Below are 23,252 nucleotides of genomic sequence, written 5' to 3'. Positions count from 1 at the left end.
TCAGCCAATTTATTTCCTTTATATAATTGTAATATTTTATATCTCTAGGCTTCTTCACCTAATCTTTTTCCTCTTCTACTGTGAAATTGGGGAGTAACACCCCCCCCTTCCCAGTGGCTTCCATTCTTACTAAATTACATAATTTATCTATTAGCTTCTTAAATCTCCCTTTAGCTACTCTAAGTAGTCTGGCAGTATAAAAGTGGGCTGTATGCTAAATACAGACAAATTAGACATCTTGATAGTATACTTGCTGCAGTTTTGACTGCTGTATTAAATTTATCTTAGTTGCAGCAGTTTAGTTAAGAGAGTTCTCTCCCTATTTTTCCTAATGTGATTGTAGCCTCGAGCATTTAATTCCTGCTCTCCAGCTTTTAATTTGAGTAACTATTTCATATATTCTCCTTAAAGAGTTGAGGTTACAGTGTTGATGACAGAATTGAGAATCTAACATCTTAATTTCAAGCTATGTATATAGAACATCTGTACCTTTTGGATAGGGGGAAACATACAGACATCATTTGTTTCCTAAAGGGAAGTCATTGTAATGGATCACTCTTAACAGTCTATACAGCTCCTTCCTTTAAGAAACATTGATGTGGTTTAAATGTTTAATGGTGTGAAGGCTCAGGAACATGCCACAGATTTTCTCACTCCTTCCTCTTTTCTGGTGAATGGGTCCCCTTCATTTCCTGGTTTTTTATAATAATGATTGGATCCAATAGTAGCCTTACTAAGAACGTTGTTGCTGCTTGTTAAACCTACAACAATAAATAATAATAATAATAATAATAAATAATAATAAATAATAATAATAATACATCTTCATCCAAAGATCACAGGATAGTTCACAACCTAAAAATAAAAAAATGAACACAAAACACATAATAAAACAAAAACAAACCAATAACCACCACCTCCCACAAAAACATTTGAAAGGCCATAGAACTTATTGATCAGCCAAAGGCTTAGTTACAGAGAAACATTTTCACCTGGCACCTAAAGATATGCAACAATGGCATCAGGTGAGCCTCCCTGGAGAGAGCATCCCACAAGCAGGGAGCCACTGCAGAAAAGGCCCATTCTGGTGTTCCATCCTCCGGGGCTCTTGTGGAGAAGGCACACAAAAAAGGGTTCACATGATGATCGCAGGGTCCAAGTCAGGTCATATTGGAAGAGTTGGTCCTTGACGTATTGCAATCATGAGCTGTTTAAGGCTTTATAGGTCAAAACTAGCACCAATGTCAGGATTGTATTATATGCTCAAACTGTCTTGCCCCAGTGAGCAACTTGGCTGCTGAATTCTGCACCAGCTGAAGTATCCGAACCATCTTCAGAGGCAGCCCTACATATAACATATTGGAGTAATCTAACCTAGAGGTTACCAGAGCATAGACAACAGAAGTTAGGTTATCCCTGTCTAGATGGGGGCATAGCTGGGCCACCAGAGCCTCAAGCAACAGCAGTGGATCCAGAAGTACCTGTAAGCTACACACCTGCTCCTTCCATAGCTGCCAAGTTTTCACTTTTCTCACGAGAAAGCCTATTTAGCATAAGGGAAAATCCCTGTAAAAAAGGGATAACTTGGCAGCTATGGCTCCTTCAGAAAGGGGTGTAACCCCATCAAGAGCAGGCAACCTCCCATCCATCTGGTCTAGGGAACCACCCACTAACAGTGCCTCAGCCTTATCCAGATTGAGCTTCAGTTTACTGGCTCTCGTCCAGTCTATTACGGAGGCAAGACAATGGTCCAGCACGGAGACCCCAAACTAAGGCCCGGGGGCCGGGTGCAGCCCAATTGCCTTCTCAATCTGGCCCCCAGTCGGTTTGGGAATCAGCATGTTTTTACATGAGTAGAATGTGTCCTTTTATTTAAAATGCATCTCTGGGTTATTTGTGGGGCCTGCCTGGTGTTTTTACACGAACAGAATGTGTCCTTTTATTTAAAATGCATCTCTGGGTTATTTGTGGGGCATAGGAATTCGTTCATATTTGTTTTCAAAATGTAGTCCGGCCCCCCACAAGGTCTGAGGGACAGTGGACCGGCCCCCTACTGAAAAAGTTTGCTGACCCCTGGTCCAGCACATCCTCTGCCATGTACTTACAAGTGTAAAGGAGAAGTAGAGCTGTGTGTCATCAACATATAGCTGGCAATGTACCTCAAAGCTCCAGATGACCCCATTCACTGTTCCTTGTTCATTATTCCAGAGTTCTGTAAACTTTTGCCAGTCTTGTTCACATTTCAAAAAAATTTCTTGCCCATATTTAAACTATGGAATCCAGGTAAGGGGATTCCTAAAGTGGCCATTTCCCATAGTTTAATATTTCATTATCTAATATGTGATTTCCCCTCCCCAATGTTTTGCATATAGAATCCTTGCTGTCAATCCCAGCATTTTTTTTAAAAAAAGTAAAGTCATTTTCAAGAGAATACTGCAAAATACTCCCTATAGTTGGCATTGTTTTCTGCCAGTAATTTTAATAGGTCTACTCTGAATAGGGCTTTGTTCGAGACAACCACTAGCTTGCTCTGTTGCTTAGACTGGCAAACTATGGTTAGCATCTTTCCCTCCATACTACATTTTGAAATCTGCTTATACAATATGGTTAGAAGGCAGTACTAGCCAAAAGTGGTGGAAGAAAATGCTATTATGGAAAAGTGAAGAGAAGAGGAAGGAGATTTAGGACCACATGGCATATTTGAGGTGTGGCAGCCTTAGCTGCTGCCTCAGACAGCGGATGCTGGCTGACAGGGTGGCAGCAAGATCATGGAGGACAGAGCTGTGTGTGTGACACAAAAGCTTGTCTGCAGTCTGGTTGACTTATGTATGTGGAATTTGTTTATGTGTTTGGGGGTGGAGGGAGTCTTCCTTCCTTCTTTCCTTTTGAATTTTATTGGTTTTCTAGTAATCCAAAATATACAAAGTCATTTACAAAACATTTAGTTGCAAATTAAATAAAACAGAATATAACATTTATCGATCTCAAGAGAATATGGCAATAATAAGTTTTAGCAGTGCAGGAAGGTATAAGGTAGAATTATGATTGTTAACAATAACTTAATTATCTTTGTGCAGTTTTAATTATGGCCATTAGTTACAGACTACCTACATTTATTTTGCAAAATAAAAGCAAAAGTAAATGAGGAAAAGAAAGAAAAAACAGAGAAGAGGAGCTGTCTGTAGATGTCAGACTGTGTTATAAACAGTAAACACCCTTCTTCCATGTATATCATCATTTATGTAATAAACAATTTCATAACAAATAGCATAAAATTTATTATGCTTTTTTGCCCCCTTACTACTGGGCACAATGGTTTTCCTGCCCTTCAGAATACCTTGTGCCAGCCCTGATTCCAGAGCATTCAAACCATGTTTTGAAGAACCTGATCCAATGACTCTTTCACAATAATTCAACTAGGGGTCACATTTTCATGGAAGCAGAGACCTCTGGGGTGTATGGGGTGTTAGGGAAGGGGTAGTACTTTGGTAGGAGACATGTGCTCCTTTTGGGGTAATTTATCCACTTTGGGCCCCACCCTGCACTCGGTTCTCCCCTGTGGCTCCTAGAAGCTGTTGGCGTGTGGCAGCAGCCACACCCCGGGAATGGCTTCAACTGGCTGGTTAAACCAGGTGAGAGTAGTTGATGGGTCTCAAACCCTCAATGAGTTATGGACTCCCTTGCATGTGAAGACAAGCTCTACCAAATTAAGCAGACAAGACCAATGGGGGGCCATTGGTCAAGATGGTGGTTTCTGCACATTCTGTAAACGAAGGGCAGGTGGGGCTTGTCAACCTGGGAAAGTTGCTCACCTAGGAGAAGGAAAACCCTGATCCTAAACCTTGTGGGATTTCTTGAGGAGAAGAAAAGACTAAGGAGTAAACTCTGCACAAATCAGGAATAGAGTCCCTAAGATTGTTGGATTGCCTGTATGCTAATTTTGAGCAACTGCTGCAGCCAAGCCGGTGCAAAACATATTGTTCTGCTTTCCTTTAGACCACACCAGCGAGGCTGAGAGGGGAGTATCTTGTCATCTAGGCATCTCAGGTCCACCATGCACACTGCCCAGGCTTGCACCAAAGGAAGGTCTCTTTGTTGTTGCTTACGCTGCAGTTCGACCTCAACTCTGGAGGCACACCTCATTGTCTCTCAAGACAGAAGGAGGCTAGCCAGAGACCTCTGCACTATCCTTGCTGGATAGGTAATTGCATCCTTAAATCATCTGTGTCTTGAGTTCCCCTGTCCAGCCCACAAATTGGCAGACAGCCCCCATATATAGAGACAGACTAAGAGCATCAAACTGGATTTAGTCCCTCAACCACCAGGAAATACCTTTACAGCCTTGATTCAGGACCTCTTTGCATAAAGTTATTGTGGGGAAATAGGAAAATATCATAGTGTGCCTTCTAATAGGAATGGTAATTGCCAGATGTTTAAACATCTTAGAGTTTGAGTCATTTCCAACTACTGTCTCCACTAATGAGGAGCCTGGTATTTGGAACATAGAAACCTGTTTTTGTTCCAGCTAGCTCAGTCTTGCTAACACTGACTAGCCGGGACTCTCTCCCAGCCCTTTCTAGAGATACAGTGGTGCCTCGCTAGACAAAATTAATTCGTTCCACGGGTCTTTTCTTATAGCGAAAAATTCGTCTAGCGAATCCCATAGGAATGCATTGAAAAAATTTTGATTTTTTTTTTTGCCCATAGGAATGCATTAATTGAATTTCAATGCATTCCTATGGGAAACCGCGATTCGCTAGATGAATATTTCGTAAAACGCATTCGTCTAGCGAGGCAACCTCCGCTCGAAAAATCCTTTCGTTAAGCGGAAATTTCGTTAAGCAGGGCATTCGTTAAGCAAGGCACCACTGTACCAAGGATTGAACCTGGGATCTTCTGCATGTGAAGCCTATGCTCTACAACATGACACAACTATGATGTACAATCTATTCTAACCAAAGCCCTTTAGTTCCCTTACATACACACCCAGAACAAAACCATGGAACAAATTATCCATGAGGCCTCATCAGGATTGTAACATTAAGTGGCAGCAGAGCAGTTAACATCTGGTCATGGATATGCTTTTCTTGAAGAGTGTAGCTCTGAAAACTCCCCATCAATGCCCTGAAGGCATTTCTGGCACTCCACAGAGCATTGATAATTTTGGGCTTTATTGGATTCTGTAGCATCATGGATCCAACTGATGCAGTGACAGAATTTGGGCATCCTTCATATCCTGCTGCTAACTGAATTGATTTGTAGGTTTTTAAGATGCTTACCTCTTTATCGCAGTGAGGTAATTACATCATAAATGCAACTAACGGTAGCAAAACAGTCCCCTTTTCATTTTGGTACAGTTGTTTGCTGTTTACACTTCCTTAATAAGAGGCTGCCATTTGTTATCTGGGTGTGGAGGGATTTTCAGGGGAGAGGAATTCACCAGATCATCTTTAATACTGGGGAAATCGTTTAAAGCCTTTAATTTATGTTGACTTTTTAGCGTATGGTATTGCAATTAAGTCAGATTAATGAAAGGTAAATTCCAGCCTCTCTATTAAAAAAAAGCCTTGTAAAGAACCTAATTAGCATGTTTGTTTGTTTAGCCGCTAATGGCTTAATTGCATCCTATCTTGCTATTTACAAATAGGCATCATTAGAGAAGAATGAGCATGAAAAGCAAAGTGTAGCATTCATACCAGCAGAGGAGGAAGGAAGTGGAGGGTCAGCCATTGAGGGGAACTGTAGAGGAAAATAACTAGTAAGAAATTTCTTTTCTTTTTTCATTCTCTGTTATTGTTCCAAGCACATACAATATGATTTTCAGTTGCTATGCTGATTAATGAGGCATGAAAAAGTGGGGCGGGTGGGGGGGGGGACCTTGCTGTTGCTCCCACCATTCCTCTGCATCCAACCAATCAATGATATTCCATCACCTCTCAGTCAGCTCCCTACCTTGTGTGCTGCCTTCACAGGAGAGCATGCACTGGGGAGCATGAGGCCTCTGGTGAAAAGGGGGTGAGTTCCTCGGGAGGCGGGGTTCTCCTTTAGGGGTGGTGTGCCAGTTTGGGGAAATCTGTTTCATGGGGTTCCTGACTGACAAACTCAGGCTATGTGTCAAGGATTCAGTACCTCTACATCTTGTGCCACTGTTCTTCCTGATCTAGCAGGTTCCTCCTCCCCTGTGTCAGAGTCCTGGCTGAGATTCAAGGTTGGAATCATGACACAAAGGGGACCAGTAATGTACAGGCAAGCCGCTTTTCATGAAGGTTTAGCTGCGATTGTAGGCTATCAATGGCTACTAGCCATGATGTCTAAACATTGCACTCATTGTTGAAGTCAGTAATGTTTCTGAACACCAATTGCTGGAAAGGAAGGAAGAGTGTTGTTGTGCTCAGATTCTGCCTGTTGTTGTTGTTGTTGTTGTTGTTGTTGTTGTGTATTAATATTTTATTGAAAAGGTTTCAGCCATAAAGGGATAAAGTGATACAAAGAAAAAGAGAAGAAAAATAAAAAGGCACAAAAATGTGTAGAAAAACATATATGAATATATACGAAAAATACCTTAACCCTTATCTTATTTTATAAATTTGATATTATTACCCTAATACATATGTAAATATTAATAGCCTGCTACATTTTGTATAAACTCATTCCAAATATTGTCATATTTACAGTGGTACCTCGAGTTACAAATGCCTCAGGTTACGAACACTTCAGGTTACAAACTCCGCTAACCTGGAAGAGTTACCTTGAGTTGAGAACTTTGCCCCAAGATGAGAACGGAAATCGTGTGCTGGTGGTGCAGTAGCAGCAGCAGCAGCAAGAGGCCCCATTAGCAAAAGCACACCTCTAGTTAAGAACAGTTTCAGGTTAAGAACGGACCTCTGGAACGAGTTAAGTTTGTAACTAGAGGTATCACTGTATTTGTGTTGTGCTCATTTCCTGCTTGCAAGCTTCCCATTGGGCATCTGGTTAGCTGCTGTGAGAACATGATGCTGGACGGGATGGACTACTGGCCTGATTCAGCATTGCTATTTTTCTGCTTTTGTGTTTTCCTCTGATAATTTCTAAAGCTCCCCGGGATCTCCCCAAACACAGTTTGAAAACTACCGCTTTAGAAGTTCGACATTTTAAAAATTGGGCGCTGTTCCAATGGCATTTAATCTGCACATCAGTGATATAGCTTGGAATGTTTTCCATTCCTTTATCTTTTCTACTAAACCTTTCCACTTTTAGAAATACATTGTTTTATAAAACTGATTAGTATTAATTTTTAGGCTACAAATAATAGTGAAATTTTACCACTGGAATTGATACGTAGCCTGTCAAATCTAAAATAAAAGTTTAGTTCACTTTTTCAGATGAATGTCTTTAAGAAGCATATATATTTATATGCAAAGGCATTCAGGTGTCTTTAAAAATTGTCATATTAGTTAAAGTGCCACAATTTCCCCCTTAAAATTTAATATAATGGTAATGTGTACACTATTGAATTGCCATGTTTTGCAATATTTACAGGCATTCCAGTAAATTAGTTTCCAAGTACATATTTGAATATAACATTTAAGCTGCCCAAGTGCATTTTATTCAAACTCTTATCAAATATTTCAGCGATTGGAAAAGGTTTATAAGTAGCATATGGCATGTAAAATTGACTTGACATACTGTTTGAATTTTATTTAGTAAATATAAGTCAAATCAGCATGCCAAGATAGTTCCATCAAGTTAAGGCAGCATAAATGTTTTTGGAAAACCTACATCACCACTAAGCATATAGAAGGACCTCTTTCTCTTTTATACTCTCTCTCATGCTTACATGAAATTGTGCATGAATTGGGAAAAGTAGGTAGAAAGCATTTTCATAATACTGGAACTTGATAAAATTGCTGGGTGGTGGGTTCAAGACATTTGTCTATTTCCTCACAAATGTTGTAACTAATTTTTGAGATTCACTGCCACAAAATTTGGCAATCTCTGCTGGCATAGATAGCTTGAAAAAGAGCAGATCATGGAAACTTCCGGTCTACCGCCATTGCCGAGTGGCAAGGAAACCTCAAGCTCTGAGGTTCCTGGCGCTGTGAAGGAGGGGGGAGCCGTGAGATCGCCGCGGACCCCCAAAAGAACCCCAGATTGAGCTTTCTGGGGTCGTGAAGACTCAGCTGAGCCCCAGAACGTATCCTTCGCTCCCCAGCAAGCTCTATTAGGAGCCCCGAGAGCGAGCGAAGTTGAGACGTGGGTGCCCTGAGTGATTTTGCTACCTCTGCAGCGTAAAGTTCTGAGCCGACAGCATGTTGAGCGGAGGATTCTTCCAATTTTGAAAGAATTGAGGACTTTGGTTACCGTGAGTAGAAGAAAAGGGATTTGCAATTTGAAAAAATTTGGCCACGGGAGGAGATTTAAAAATGGAAGTCAATTTCCCCCATTGAGTGAACTGAGATGCAGTTAATTTGCCCAAAGCCGGAAAGATTGACAGGAAGCTTTCAATTTCCAAAGACTGGACTTAAAACCTTCCCCCTGAGGCAGGGTAAAGGGGAGAAGGGTTGAACTTAGTAAAATCCCTGTTAAAAATTTCATTTTGGACTGGGGAAAGTCCCCCTGTAAGCTGGAGTCAGGTCCCTGGAGGAATCAGCAAACCGCCATTATGACGTCACAATAGGAAGGAATTTGTTTACCTCTTTGAGGTCGGGAACTGGCAGTATTGAAGAGAGTATTGAAGAGAGCGCAGAATATAAGGCTGCAAATAAAGAAGTTTGATAAATGCTCTTTTTGCAAATGGACATAAGAATTTTAAGTTATAAAGAAGAACTGAAAATGCTAGTCTGCTACCGGTTCGGATACAATATCTGTCTTTGAAGTCTGGAAATACAAACTGCACCATTTCCTGTCTTGTAATCTGTGCTGTTCCCATGAAATTGGAGACGAGCAAGATGTCAGTAGACATAATATCAGCTGACTTCTCAGATTTTCAAGAGGAATTCCTGAAATTGCTACGAGATCTAAGAAGCGAAGTACATCAAAATACAATACAGATTGGAAAAATAAACCAGAAGTGTGCGGAAATTGAAGAAGGACTAATTTCAGCAGAGACAGTAGAGAAGAAAGAGGAAAATTCATCAGTCCTGGACAATGCAATTGAATCTAAAGAAGAAGAGGAAGGGGCATGGAACATTGTTCTCCCAGTGAGGGGTGGGGGGGGGGGAAGACCCATGCTTGATTCAAAGGGTTTTTAAAGAAGAACCAGCATGGAATGCTGGGGTCAGAATATAAGGGGAGCAAAAATTGTGAAAGGATTGAAAAGTGGAAATCTAGATGGATGGTATCGTGTAACAGAGAATTGGGGAGACAGCAGGGGATGAAGAAGGAAGTGTGGTGGATAGGCTGTGATAGAGTGGGAGTGGGGTAAGGAGTAATAATGGATGTTATTTTCTTAATGATTAAGATGGTCCGAAACTGGAATGACCTAAGGAACTGGCTGAATCATCAGGGAGACCTCAAGTCCAGGGGGGGGGGGGCTGAATCAGATTTAAATGTATAAATGTTATTAGGACAGAAGAACCAATATCTGAATTTATGGAATATTTTTGGGAATAAATTATAGGCTAAGGGGTGAAATAGAAGATAGATGGTTGGGGAAATGATTTATGATTTGGAATAATTGATGAATTATAGGTTTAAGGATAGTTGATGTTTATAGATTAGGAATAGTTGAGAGATAATGAAAAAAATGTGTTAAAATGATTAAAGATATAATATGAAAATTGCGTGTTGGATTTAAAAATGGACCCAGTGAGGAGGGAATTGAGGAAGTCTACAATGTTAAGTAAAAATGAAAGATTTGCTGTAATTGATATTTCTTTTTAATGTGTTTTTTGTCTCTTTGTTTTTGTTGTATTTTTCTTGAATTTTTTGTATTTTGTATGTTTTAAAATGAATAAATATTATTTGAAAAGGGGGGGGGGAGAAAAAGAGCAGATCATGGATGCTAAACCAAACCAGTAACATGAACTTTTCTTCCTAACTATAAAGCTATTTTGGCACATAAGTGGTGTATTACTTAATTACCATTAATAAAGAGCTGTTAAGGGGCACCATTTTTTATTTTTTCATAAACTTACTTAACAATGAAAATGTATTGTTAGTGGGCTTCTCTATTACTTTTTAATACAGTGGTACCTCGGTTTGCGACTGCAATCCGTTCCGCGGAGGCGGTCACTTGCCGTAGTGGTCACTCCCCGAAGGCACGCTTCTGCGCGTGCGCAAAGCGCCAATAGAGCGCATCTGACGCCGCAGAACCCGGATGTAAACACTTCCAGGTCCGCAGCGGTCGCAAACAGAGGTAGACATAAACCAAGGTTTGACTGTACTATAAATATACAAAAGGGAAATACTTTTATCCTCAAGTTGGTCTTGTGGGCTCCCTAAAAGTGTTTGATCAACCACTATGGGAAAGACATCGGGTCACCTGGTTTTGCCATGCAGGTGATCAGCTGATATACAGGGCTTGCATAGCACTACAGCTGGGTCTTTACCTGCCCCACACCTGATGTCATAGACAATGTCGGGTGTAAGGCAGGTGGGCAAATTAGGCTTACAAGATGGAGGTTTTCTTGCTTTTTGATAGGAATATGCCAGTTTGAATTCTTGCTTTTTGCTGGTTCAGATCTGTGTATGTGAATATATTAGCAAGCTATTTGGCAAAACCAGAAAGGCTTATCAAATGCTAAAGTTTTACGTCTTTTTTAACATGCAGGTGGGGATATTTTATCAGAGCTAAAATCCTTCAATGTACATGATCAGCCAGATGCATAGAAATGCAGTGCAAACTCACTCCAAAGAATCAAAATATTTTTTTAGTTCCACATATCTGATTCTGGTTCTTAAAAATTTGATGCTGGTGCCTTTGAGTTTAAAATATATTTCTTGACTTCATTTCATTCAACTCTTTGGTATGCCAGCTATTTTGCAATTGTTAACTCATTAAGTTGGATAGAATTACTAATTATTGGAGGAAGGGGCCCTTTTTAAAATCCAAGATACCTTGGGGGATTTTCACTAATTTTTGTCCGTAAAGATTTAAGGATAACGCAAATTTTATCACATTTTGTCCTTTAAAAAAGCTAGAGGCTTTGCATCCTGATAGTCAGAATCAGCACTGTAGTATTTAAAAACAGGCTGGGATTGTAGTAGTATTAGACAGAGGGTTACATGCATGTTTAACCTGCAGCTGTTCCATTTTCAGCTCAAAGAACTGTGGGGCATTTTCCCCCATTCATATTAATTGAATTTTAGAGTGACCTTGTTCACGTATTGATTTGAATTAAAATTTTCTACATCAAGGTCGAGCTGGCACATATCCTACAGGCAAAATATTAAAAAGCCAAGTACTGTGTCTATCAGGATATCGACAGAAGAAGTTGAAATTTAATAGGGAGAAGTTTGCCTCAGAAGGTAAAAAATAATGTTGTCTTTGTAATGCAATTTAAGAAGTAGACAGTCTGTCCACTGAAAGGAGCTGCCTATTTTCAGAATCTCTTCAAATTGAGGCACACACTTTATGGCTTTTTATGGAGCTTAGCTTGTGTTTCTGGCAATGGGGAGCTGTGGATGAGAGAGCCTATATGCTGCTATCAATTTTAGAAGTTGCTGGCTATTAGACTCTAGAAAACAACTAGATAGCGAGGAAAGCATATTGCAGAATTACAGCTGGATACGTGTTTCTCCTTCTGAGCTTCGAAGAACAGGGTCAGACCAAGGGACACAAAGGGTGGGTTCTTGTGTTCAAGCAGCTGCTTTGCTTCTCTCCCAAAGATGAGGGAAGATGAGGAGCAAAATAAGAGCAGCACCAGGTGCTTTCCAGGGGAAACCCCGCCAGATGGGTGGGGTATACATCGTCATCATCACCCTAATATTATCCCTACTCCAACCAAGGGGAGGAAAGGTTACTGACTCAGGGCGGCTCTATTTTCAAGGTTGGGGCACAACAGAACCATGGCCCAAATCCCAAAGTGCCTCTCATCCCCAGTTGAAATGAGGCCTCTCACCCACAAAAGAAATACCGTAACCTTATAAAGTAAACTTCAAAACGGAATTGTATCCACTTTAATTCAAGTGGTGCCAGAACTCTGTTGCTACAAACCGTGCGGGAACAGCAATGGCGAGTCTAGGGGAGTGGTACCAATGTGGTTGCACCGGACAGAGTTTCTAGGATGTTGCTGCAGGCACAGCAACTATGACATCCAATGGAAGGCAAGATGTGTGGGGCGCCAGATTTTGACGTCACACAGGGTGCCACTGAAATTTGAGATGCCAAGGTCCACTGGGAACAGTCTTAAGAAGCTACTGCCATGGGTGCTTTACTTGCTGAAAGGGGCTCTGGCTATCAACCAGGAGGCGGTGCTACCCAGAACTAAAGACTGTTCCACCATGGAACCATTACAGTATTTTCCATGCTACTGATCTGGGGCTACAGTCCCCATCATTCTCAGCTTGCCAGAAGATCTCACACTGTACTCGTGAGCCTTTGTTTACTAGAGACCCATCTAGTCCAGCATCTTGTTCTCACAGTAGCCAGCTGAATGTGGAAAGAACACAACCAGGACCAAACAGCAAAAACATTCTCTCCAATTATGATTTCCAGCAACTGATATTTTTTTGGAGGCATACTGTCTCCAAGAGTAAAGATAGAGCATGCTTCTATCCTCCACAGAATTGTCTAATGCACTTTAAAGTTATCCAGGTACTCGCCTTGTTGCATAATTTTCACTCATGGGTCATTCCATGCCAAATCACCTGATTTTAATAGTCGACCATGCTCTCATGACTCAGATTTTCTTGAAAAAAAATTTATGTGTAGAAAATAATATTTTAAGATGGTCAAAGCTATTTTGTTTCCCATACATGTAATATAGTCAATGATGCTGGAGTTGGATAGAGTTGGATTTTATAATTTAATATTCAACCAAATAACACAATGTAACATTTGTCATATAAACAAAAAAGGAAAAAAATTCTTCCCATGACTTCCCTCAACTTCTCCTTCTGGTTCTTTAAATATTTAGTACTTCTGCTTAGTTTTTGTCTTATTATTATGATCTTATACCTCAATATACTTAATTTCTTACCATTTTTATACCAAATTTTCTTTCGTAAGTACATATTGCACTGAATTACATTCCATATTATTATTTCTTGACCTTTAAACTTATTTTCTTACTTGTAAATGTTTAATCAAACCCTGCTAGTGAGGCCATTTCTTTACAATATTTCTGTAGATACATCATAAACGGTTCCCAGTCTTTTTTAAAGTCTTCATTATCATTGTCTCCGAGTCTTCCTGTGAGTTTCGCGATTTCTGCATATTCTATATATAAATCTTTATTGCGGTCCAAAGACCCGTAAAACAATTTCAGAACAAAATACAATTGAGACAGCCAACTACACAAGAGAGAAAAACAAAGGTGGTCGTTTTGTTTTGTCTCATACATCATGATCTCTGATTCTTAAAACTTCCAAAAGAAATTTTGCCATGGCATTGGCCAGTGTACAGTGGTACCTCTAGTTGCAGACTTAATCCATTTTGGGATGCCGTTTGCACCCCGAAAATTCTGCAACTAGAGCACCTCTTCTGCATGTGTGTGAAGCGCACAGATCTCTTCTGCGCATGCGCGGGTAGCGAACCCGGAAGTAAACACTTCCGGGTTTGCTGCATTCGTAAGCTGAAAGTCCGTAACAAGAGCAGAACACAACACGAGGTGTGACTGTAATATCATTAGACCTATCACCCAAAAGATATTTAATATGGGAGGCTTCAGATTTTCCCAGCAGATTTGCCAGTAGGGGATTGATCAGTTAATCCCTTGCTTGCTCATATTGCCCATAATGCAGTAATATACGCTTTCTGCAATCAACGTCCTGAGAACATAAACAAAGCCTATTCTGATAGGGGATGCCTCTCAGTCTTCCATTTAGCACTGCCAATGGAATTACATATAGTCTGGCTTTGGTAAATAAATACCGATAGGTTGGTACAGACAGGTTCCTAAGATATGAGGATATCTGAAAGTTGTACCCATATTGGATTCCTGCTGCTTCCGGGCCACAAATTACATGAGATCTAGATCTCAAGTCGCTATGTGAGATGTCCCTATGTGAGATGTCCCAAAGCTTTTGCCTCAGGGATTCAAGGGCAGTATCATAGCCCAGATGATACAAGAGAGATGGTGGCAGTCCAGTCGAAGTGGTTTTTCTGGCCATAGTTTTCAGCCATGGGATGATAAACTCCTCGTTGGTTAAATGTAGAAATAATCCCTTCCCCGGGCCAAATACTGAGATCTTGAGCCAGTATCTCAGGGCAGCCCACCATGCTCTAGTAGAGAATGGGCATTCATCTGTTTCCAAAAATAGAGATCAAGTGTAGTATCTGCATATTCCATAAGTTTGGCTTGGCATTCTTCTTTCGTTGGTATCTTGTCCTCTTTTCATTTTGGGGCTAGGAGAGTCCTGGCCCCCGTTGTAGCATAAATGAACAGATTTTCCCACTCTTTTGGTAATTCCTGTCCTATTATACCGAGCAGAAATGCTTCTGGTTTTTTAAGAAAAAATATTTTAAACATCTTCAATTCATTATATACCATTTCCCATATATTTTTGATTTGATTTGAGTTTTGATTCCAGCACATATGATAAAATGTACCTTCTTTCTCTTTACACTTCCAGCATTTATTGGAACTAGTTCTATACATTTTTGCAAGCTTAACAGGAGTTAAATACCATCGGTACATCATTTTCATATAATTCTCTTTCCAAGTTGTGCAAGCAGTACATTTTAAATTGACTTTCCATAATTTCCCCCAATCTTTCATTTCTATATTGTGTCCTAAATCTTGTGCCCATTTAATCATTACACATTTAACCTCTTCATCTTTGATTTCCCATTCTAACAAATTATAAATTTTCTTCAATTTTTTAGTGTTATCCTCTACAATTTCTCTTTGAAATCTAGAAAAGTGTATAGCTAAATACTTTCTTTTTATCTTCTTTAAAAACCTCATTTACTTGAAAATATTGCAACCAATCATTAACGTGATCTCAAATCTCTTCAAAATCTTTCAATTTTAATTTCCCTTCTATTTCTATAAAAAGATCTCTATATGTAAGTCATTTTTCTCTCCTGTTTTTTTTTTTAATTGATCATAGAATCATAGAGTTGGAAGAGACCACAAGGGCCATTCAGTCCAACCCCCTGCCAAGCAGGAAACACCATCAAAGTATTCTTGACATATGGCTGTCAAGCCTCTGCTTAAAGACCTCCAAAGAAGGAGACTCCACCACACTCCTTGGCAGCAAATTCCACTGCCTGACAGCCCTTACTGTCAGGAAGTTCTTAATGTTTAGGTGGAATCTTCTTTCTTGCAGTTTGAATCCATTGCTCCGTGTCCACTTCTGTGGAGCAGCAAAAAACTTTGATATTGCTTCCGTTGGTGACAACCACCATGGAGTCTTTTGTTCTAATAAATCTTTATATCTTCCCCATACTTTTAAAAGTTATCTCCTGATTATGTGATTATAGAATCTTTTATGCACTTTCCCTTTATCATACCACAGGTATGCATGCCATCCAAATCTGTTGTCATTTCCTTCAAGATCTAACAAATCTGTATTTTCCAATTTGACCCAATCCTGGATCCAAGCAATGCAAGCAGCTTCATAGAATCACAGAGTTGGAAGAGACCAAATCTGTTGCTGGGGAAGGAGGGGAAGGAGCTCAGTGTGAGCATTTTACAATGGCGTTTAGATGGAGCTGTTTGCTGGATTTGCTGAAATAAAACCACAAAACACGAATTTATTTCTTTTATTTGATCCTTGAAGGGGGAAGAGAGAAACCTTTAAATATTATTTTGAGCTTATCTCATATCTACACATAATTTTTTTTGAAGAAATTCTGAGTCATGAGAGCACATGGCACCAGGTGATTTGGTGTGGAATGACCCTCATGACTGTTTTTAAGAGGTGTAGTATCATTGGTGACTTTTGCTCTCAGATGCTCCCCGTCAGATAAAGCACCTCCCACCAACTGCTGAATCATTTGGGAAATGCAGTAAACGGGTCAAAAGCTAAGTTTAAAAGCTCATTTGGCACAACACCATATTCTACAATGGGAACAATATTTTTGCAAGCCATTAACACCATTTTAAAACTCTGGTGAACCCTCAATCCTATTTTGGTACCTAGTTGTGACTACAGATCTAACCTGAGTCATTTTTGAAAAGCTAATTGCAGCTGCTCAACATGCTAACCCTTTCAAGATTTCTGCATGTCAGAGCTTCAGGTTTTCTCCCTTCTGTCACCTGCCTTTTGGAAGTGGCATCTATAATCCCAGAGGACTGCTCCTCATTTCCAAAACCACCATCATTTGCTGAAATGCTGTGCCTCTGCTTTTCCAGTCAACATAACAGCTGCTGGAATTCCAGTGTCAATACAACATTGGCACAGATCTGGAAGCTTTTAATATTAATAAGCCTGTTGTAAAAACTTTAGAAAAAAACTGTGTTTTCATGCACAAATAGTGCTTAAGTGTTCAGCAGAAATGAATGCACATTATAGAAAGTTATTTCCTTCCTTATATCTAGGAGTATAGGTCAGGTTGTGCTATTACTTTTATCAAGCAAAATTCCCCTGAAAGAGTGTTGAAGGTTTCAAATTAATCTGCTTGTCTTTTATTTTCTCTGCACAGCTACAGCTGTCACTTCTTATACTCCAAAACAGTATAAACTTCAACACATTATATTGTGGTAGAGAATACCACACTGTTATCACTGTGTTTATCAAGTGAGGTTTTTTGTATATCTCTTGTTCTTCACCAAACCCTCCACTCAACTTTATCATTTTCCATCTTGCTCTTGAGCAGCTGAGCCTAGAGGCTTCTGGCTATTTTGGCATTTATCTTGGGCTCTGTTTTAGTTTTATTTATTCATTTTGTGAAATGCAGAAATTTCACAGCCTTTACTTGCCAGTGTTTTTCAAAATCAAAAGACATGATTTAGTAGTGCTTTATTTCCAGATTAGTTGCTGTTCTGGTTTTGGTAACCCAAAGCTCAACTTTAACTTTGGCACTCAGGATGAGGTTGCTTCAGTTCTGACCCAAATATGACATCAGCATATACTTTTAATAAATCCATGCTGAATGCTATTTGCTATATCCAAACCCATAGTTGAAGGTTCAAGAGTGGGATAGAATTGATATGTGGAAAGTAATTGTGACATAAGTTTTCCCCTCCCCGGCTTGGACGTCATCAGCCTCCCTGTTGGAAAGGAACTGTTGGAATCAGAAAAACTTGCAAAATGGTGGTATTTAGGAGCTAAAAAGGTAAAGGTAAAGGACCCCTGACAGTTAAGTCCAGTTGCGAACGACTCTGGGGTTGCGGCGCTCACCTTGCTTTACTGGCCGAGGGAGCCGCCGTTTGTCCGCAGACATTTTTTCCAGGTCATGTGGCCAGCATGACTAAGCCGCTTCTGGCAAAACCAGAGCAGCGCACGGAAACACCATTTACCTTCCCGCCAGAGCGGTACCTATTTACTTGCACTTTGACATGCTTTCGAACTGCTAGGTTGGCAGGAGCTGGGGATAACCCTAAATATTGGTGGGGAGGAGGGGAGAACTCAACATGGGGATGTCATTTTGACATGCATAATATATAGTTCAGAACCTAAACACTATCAATAAAGGGTTCTTCTCTGATGCTCATATAGAAAATCCCCCATTTGCTTTTCAGTCTTTTAAATTATGGGGTATGTGTTTCTTACCATTGTCTTTTTTTTGTCACATTTACTTCCCCTTCACCCCCTGACAGGTTACATTAGGAAAAGTGTTAAAAGTCATAGTGGTAATGCGGAGCCTCTTCATTGACCGAACAATTGTCAAGGGGTATCATGAAAATGTATACACTGACGATGGCAAGGTAAGTGCCTCTTCCATATTTCCCTTTGCTATGGATGTTTATATGGAACATGGTGCTCAAACAATTACAGAAGAGCAAATCTCTGGCCCAAGAAGCTGTCCTAATGTTATGTAAAGCATCCCATTTACATAACATTTAAATGTTATGTAAAGCATCCCACTTTTAATTTTAGATAACTTCTCTCCTGATTTACTATGTCCTCAGCCCTTAGACCAGATGTGAGGATCCTTGCCCCCCCCCCGATGTTGCTGGACAGCAAGTACCATTACCCATGCTTGCTAAAGCTGATGGAAATTATCATTCAGCAGCTTCTGAATGGCCAAAAGTTCTCCACATTTGCCTTAGGCCCATGTTGCATCATTATTAGTATCTACTATTGCTGGGGCACATCAGTTGCCCAGGCTTTGGATTTCTCTCCCCCCACCACCAAGCCACCAGGAAATTGTACATCAATTTTCCATTCAATAAGAAAAACCTCTTTCTGATGAGAAATCAGGGACTTGTCCCGTGTTGGTTTAATCTGATGGTAACCACAGCATTCTGAATGGCAGCTATTAAGGAAGTGCAACCTGCTTCCATGAGTGATCTGCTTTATGGGGAAAAAAAACATCACCTGGTTTGAACCCCTAATTTCTCTTGACTGCATGCACTCCATATGGCTTTCTGTGGAGCTTTAGAGGATGTTAATGGGACCTGACAGCCTTCAAGTTGGTTTCTTTCTCTCTTCAGAGTGGAATGGGCTCTTGCTGAGACACCCACCTAGGCTCACCTTTTTGCCAGTAACAAGTACTAAGCACTCCTGTCTCTCACATTATTCCCCCGCCCCTCTGGACCTCTCTCTCCTTATTACAAAACCCATTAAAAATACAAGGTTCATTATAACCAGACAAGCACTTGGCACCCATAGGCCATGTTATAATGAGGACAGAATTATTTTTCAAAAAAGCGAATCTCTTGTAACATACAACATTGTGTTACGCACTGACCCCTGAGTTCCTTAGCTGCTTGCTCTCCTTAGGATTTAAAAGGCAGTGGGGGGGGGGTGGATCTGCTCTGCTGGAAAGAACATATAATTCCATTTTTCAGGTAAAAGATTCTCCCACTAGAGAGAAAATAAAAGGTGTCCAAAGATGGACTTGGCCTGGCTTTAAACTGGGTTGCCTAGTAACACTCACAGGCTGAGGTAGGGACACGGCACATGTGCAGAAGCTTCTGGAATGTCCTGAAAGGAGGGGAAACTTGTGCCACTCTTCTCCTGGAACTGACTGACAGCATCAGTGCATGTTTCTCCTGGAAGCTTTGTCAGGTGGGAACCTTAAGGGATGCATTTCGCTTCCACACAGAACACACAGTTCTGGTTCTCACCCATCTAAAGAAGGTTCTTCACTTCACTTCCTTTGTAAGGGAGCATACAAGTGAAGCAGACATTTAAGATACCAGTAAAATAAAATATAAATGACTGTCCAAAAATCCTCTTTTTCTTTTCAATGTGCAAAAGAGATAATAATCTATCTGGCACCTCAAAGTGGAGCTGGGGTATCTCATGAATTTAACACACTTGGATCCCTTTTTACCAGCAAGTGCTTGAGGTGACTTGCAATCAGTCATTTTTTTTTAATCTTCACAACATTGTACTTATTGAATTTTTGTGTTTTCAATCTGGAAGCTGCTTTGGGGTGGGGGGTGGGGGCAGGGTATGCGTGAGCATACATGAAAGGCAAGGTAGAAATGTCCTAAAATAAAATAAAGCTTGTGAAGGAGCTTGTAGCAGAGTATTTGAGTAGTGCCATCTGCTATCATTTTTCCATACTGGGATCTTTTCGGAGTAAGGGCAGAATACACATTTAATAACTTAATTAGTAAGATTACAAAAGCCTACCTTTCCAGCTGCTAAAGACACACACATACACCAGTCAGAGAGCACGCAAGTGTGGTGTAGTGGTTAAGAACAGTGGATTCGTAATCTGGGGAACCGGGTTCGCGTCTCGGCTCCTCCACATGCAGCTGCTGGATGACCTTGGGATAGTCACACTTCTTTGAAGTCTCTCAACCTCATTCACCTCACAGAGTGCTTGTTGTGGTGGAGGAAGGGAAAGAAGATTGTTAGCCACTTTGAGACTCCTTAGGGTAGTGATAAAGTGGGATATCAAATCCAAATTCTTCTTCAGTCTTCATTTAGATTTGTAAGTGTTTGAGGGCAGAGACCTTCTTTTACTCCATAAAATGCCAGACACATGGATGAAGCTATAAATATTATTATCATAGTATAGGAAAGGGGCACAGAATTCGAAAGGGGCACAGAATTCAAAAAAGCTCCAATGGAAATCAAATTCATGTGTGCATAAGTTTGTATTGCAGAGTTATCCTGGGTCAGGCTTATATGGGGAGTCTCAGATCCTTACAGAGGACTCATGGTGACTCATTCAGTAAAGCATATGACAAGGGTGAAGAACCTTCTTCAGCCCAATGGCTACATTCTCTTCTCATCAACCTTCCATGGGTCATATGCCAGTGGTGGGCAGAGCCAAAGGTAGAAGTGGGTAGAGCAATGAAAATAAACTCTTACCTTGTGCAGTAGGTTAGATTCTACACAACACATACTTCTGTATCCTCCAGGCATGCAAGAGTCATTATCAGAGTTCAAGGGCACAGTCCAGCAAGGCAAAAACACTCAAGGAGGGCACAAAGCAAGGCTTTGGAGGAGAGTGGCATGGGTGGCTGAGGGTAGCTGAGCAGGGACTGTGGCATGTGGTGAGGGAATTCCAAGAGCCAGGGCTGAAACTAGGCTTCCTGTCACCCAGGGCAAAGACCCAGTTTGTCACATACACCTCCACGTGTGTTTGCGTACTCAGACACACACATCTCTCAACACATTTGTTCATAAAGGGCATAAAAGTAGCTTTAAAGAGTCTGGAGAAGAGATAGTCTCTCCAAGTAGTAAAATTGTTTGTGTATCTGGCTTTCATTCAACCTTAAGCAGATCTCATCAGAGAGTAATAGATCATTTGACAAATTCTAAGTATTATGACTGTATGATAGAGGTGGAGATGGAGATAGAGAGATAGATAATGGAAACTATGATAATTTCCAGTAGGACTTACTTCTGAATAAAAATGCTTAAGATTGCAGTATAAGACTGCAGAATCTTTACACAGTTTCCTGGGAGTAAGCTCCATTGAATTCAGTGGGACATTCTTAGCAGTAAAGGCTTGCAGTTTAAGGCTCTAAAAGCAGGCATGGCCAAACTTGGCCCGCCAGCTGTTTTGGGACTACAATTCCCATCATCCCTGACCACTGGTCCTGTTAGCTAGGGATGATGGGAGTTGTAGTCCTAAAACAGCTGGAGGGCCAGGTTTGGCCATATCTACTCTAAAGAATAAAGTAAAAGAAAAATACTCCACAAGTTTTCTTTAAAAATTGCTGGCTGCTGAACCACTGCAATTAAAGAATTTAGAGTGGATTGGCTACATTTTCCTTCCAAATTACAGGAAGGGATACCGGTAAATGCAAAGTGCTTCATATTCAAAGGGCATCACATTTCTTTCATTGCAGGTATTTTATTTTCAGTATAAAGACGACTCATTTTTTGTAGCTGATTGTATGCAGCAGTGCACTCTTTATGTATACACATGGTGTAAACATGTTATGTTGTCCTCTAGATCCAACACACACACACACACACACACACACACACACACTGAGAGACAGAGACACAGAGACACAGAGAGAAAGAACACCCAAGTAAGCAATACTCAAAAGTGCTTATCTTGTGAACTTGACATGTAAATTTTTTAAGCATGACAAAAGCATCTGTCCCCAGAAAGGACAGGAGGTGGTGTTCTGATCTCTTTAACTAATCTCTGAGACATTGAGGAAAGCAATGAAACTTCCCCTTTTCAACTTTGCTTGGCGAGCAACCTTCTCAAGGATTTCTCTTTCGTACACAGTTCCAAAAACAGAGAGGGGGAAAGGGGAAGGAGGATCATTTTCCAAGATTTCCTGCTTCCCCTTGCAAATCAGCATCCCTCTGGTGCTCAGCAGCTTGAGGTCCACAGGAGGATGCTGAAGGACACTTGGCACTTTTAGACTCTGGAGCTGCAAGGAGGAGGAAGCCCCCCCCCCCAAGCTGGGAGTCTCAATTGAGCTCCTCTAGAGGCTTCACCCGGGGGCTGAGACTCCAGCTAGCCCCCCCTCCCAGTTACTTGCAAAAACCAGATATAAGAGCCAGATATTCCCGGGGGGGGGGGGGCCAACTGGCCCCCTGGGCCTTGATTTTATGGCTTTGTTTCAGTGCTTTTTGTAGCACTGAGTTGGAATTTTGCTGAAGATCCACACATCATTTTTCAGCTGCAGTGACAGTGAGGAGAGGTTTGGTTGAACTAGTGCAGTATTGCTTTCTTAACTGCACCTTTTTGGGACTGAGTGATTGCCATCATAGCTGGGTTTTCTTCTTGCAGACCTGCATTGGGGAAACCACTTAAGTGATGTTGAACAAGCTTGTTCTAGTTTATCCACTCTCGCTGCCAGTGGTTGAGAGAGATGTCCTAAGAGAAAAGAAAAGTAGATTATAAAAAATCAAAACTCTTGTCTTAACCATGAAAGGGGCCTGTTCTTCCTATTGAAAATGCAAATAGAAACGAAGAAAGATGGACAGGAAATTTTCATGCCAAAGCGAATTGCTTCTTGCCTTTTGCACTAGGTGGGTGTTTCATCACAGTCTCACTTGAATTACCCTGTTAAGCAACCTGTGTTGTGGCAGTTACTCTGTGCTGCTGCTGCTGCTTCCCCCCCCCCTCTTTTTGGATGCAAACTGGGACCTGTCAGTCTTCACTTTACAACCAGTTCTGGCTCTGATTCTCCTGCAGTTTATCCTGGCCCATCGCTCCACCACAGACTGATGCATTTTAATTGGCCACATAGCAGCACAAGTGGCTTCATGCCACCCATATTTTCAGGCATACTCTCCCCACCTCTGCCAGTGGCACAGTCCAAGCATGACAGGCAATTAGCTGGTACCATTCAGATACTTGACTAACGGACTTCTTGCAGCTCATCCTTTTGGGACAGACTTTGACCCGAGCCATTAATTTGCTCACCCAGCTCTGCTAATCAAAACAAAAACTGCATTAGTATTTCTTTGGCAGTCGTGACTCGCTGCATTTGTACAAGCGCTGGAAGTGGGGAAAGAGCCATGACTTGACAAGTTTGGAATGGGCAGTGCTACCTGGCCAAATAGGTTTTTTTGCACCAGGTAATGCTTAAGGAATGTGAGGAGGGGGTGTCTCTGTTGAATTG

At 40.9% G+C, this 23,252-nt stretch overlaps 1 protein-coding gene across 1 annotated transcript in view; it reads left to right on the top strand.

Moving 5' to 3' along the window:
* Positions 1-23,252, top strand: part of MED27 (mediator complex subunit 27) — a 178,874-nt gene that overhangs the window by 125,514 nt on the left and 30,108 nt on the right. The window contains exon 5 of the mRNA XM_035112590.2: positions 17,850-17,957. Coding sequence (XP_034968481.1) covers positions 17,850-17,957 — 108 coding nt within the window. The remainder of the gene's footprint in view (positions 1-17,849; positions 17,958-23,252) is intronic.

This window comes from Zootoca vivipara, chromosome Z, assembly GCF_963506605.1.
Source record: "Zootoca vivipara chromosome Z, rZooViv1.1, whole genome shotgun sequence".
NCBI classification, from domain to species: domain Eukaryota; kingdom Metazoa; phylum Chordata; class Lepidosauria; order Squamata; family Lacertidae; genus Zootoca; species Zootoca vivipara.
The sequence above is the reverse complement of the archived record's forward strand: the minus strand, read 5'-3'. Positions and strand labels throughout refer to the sequence as shown.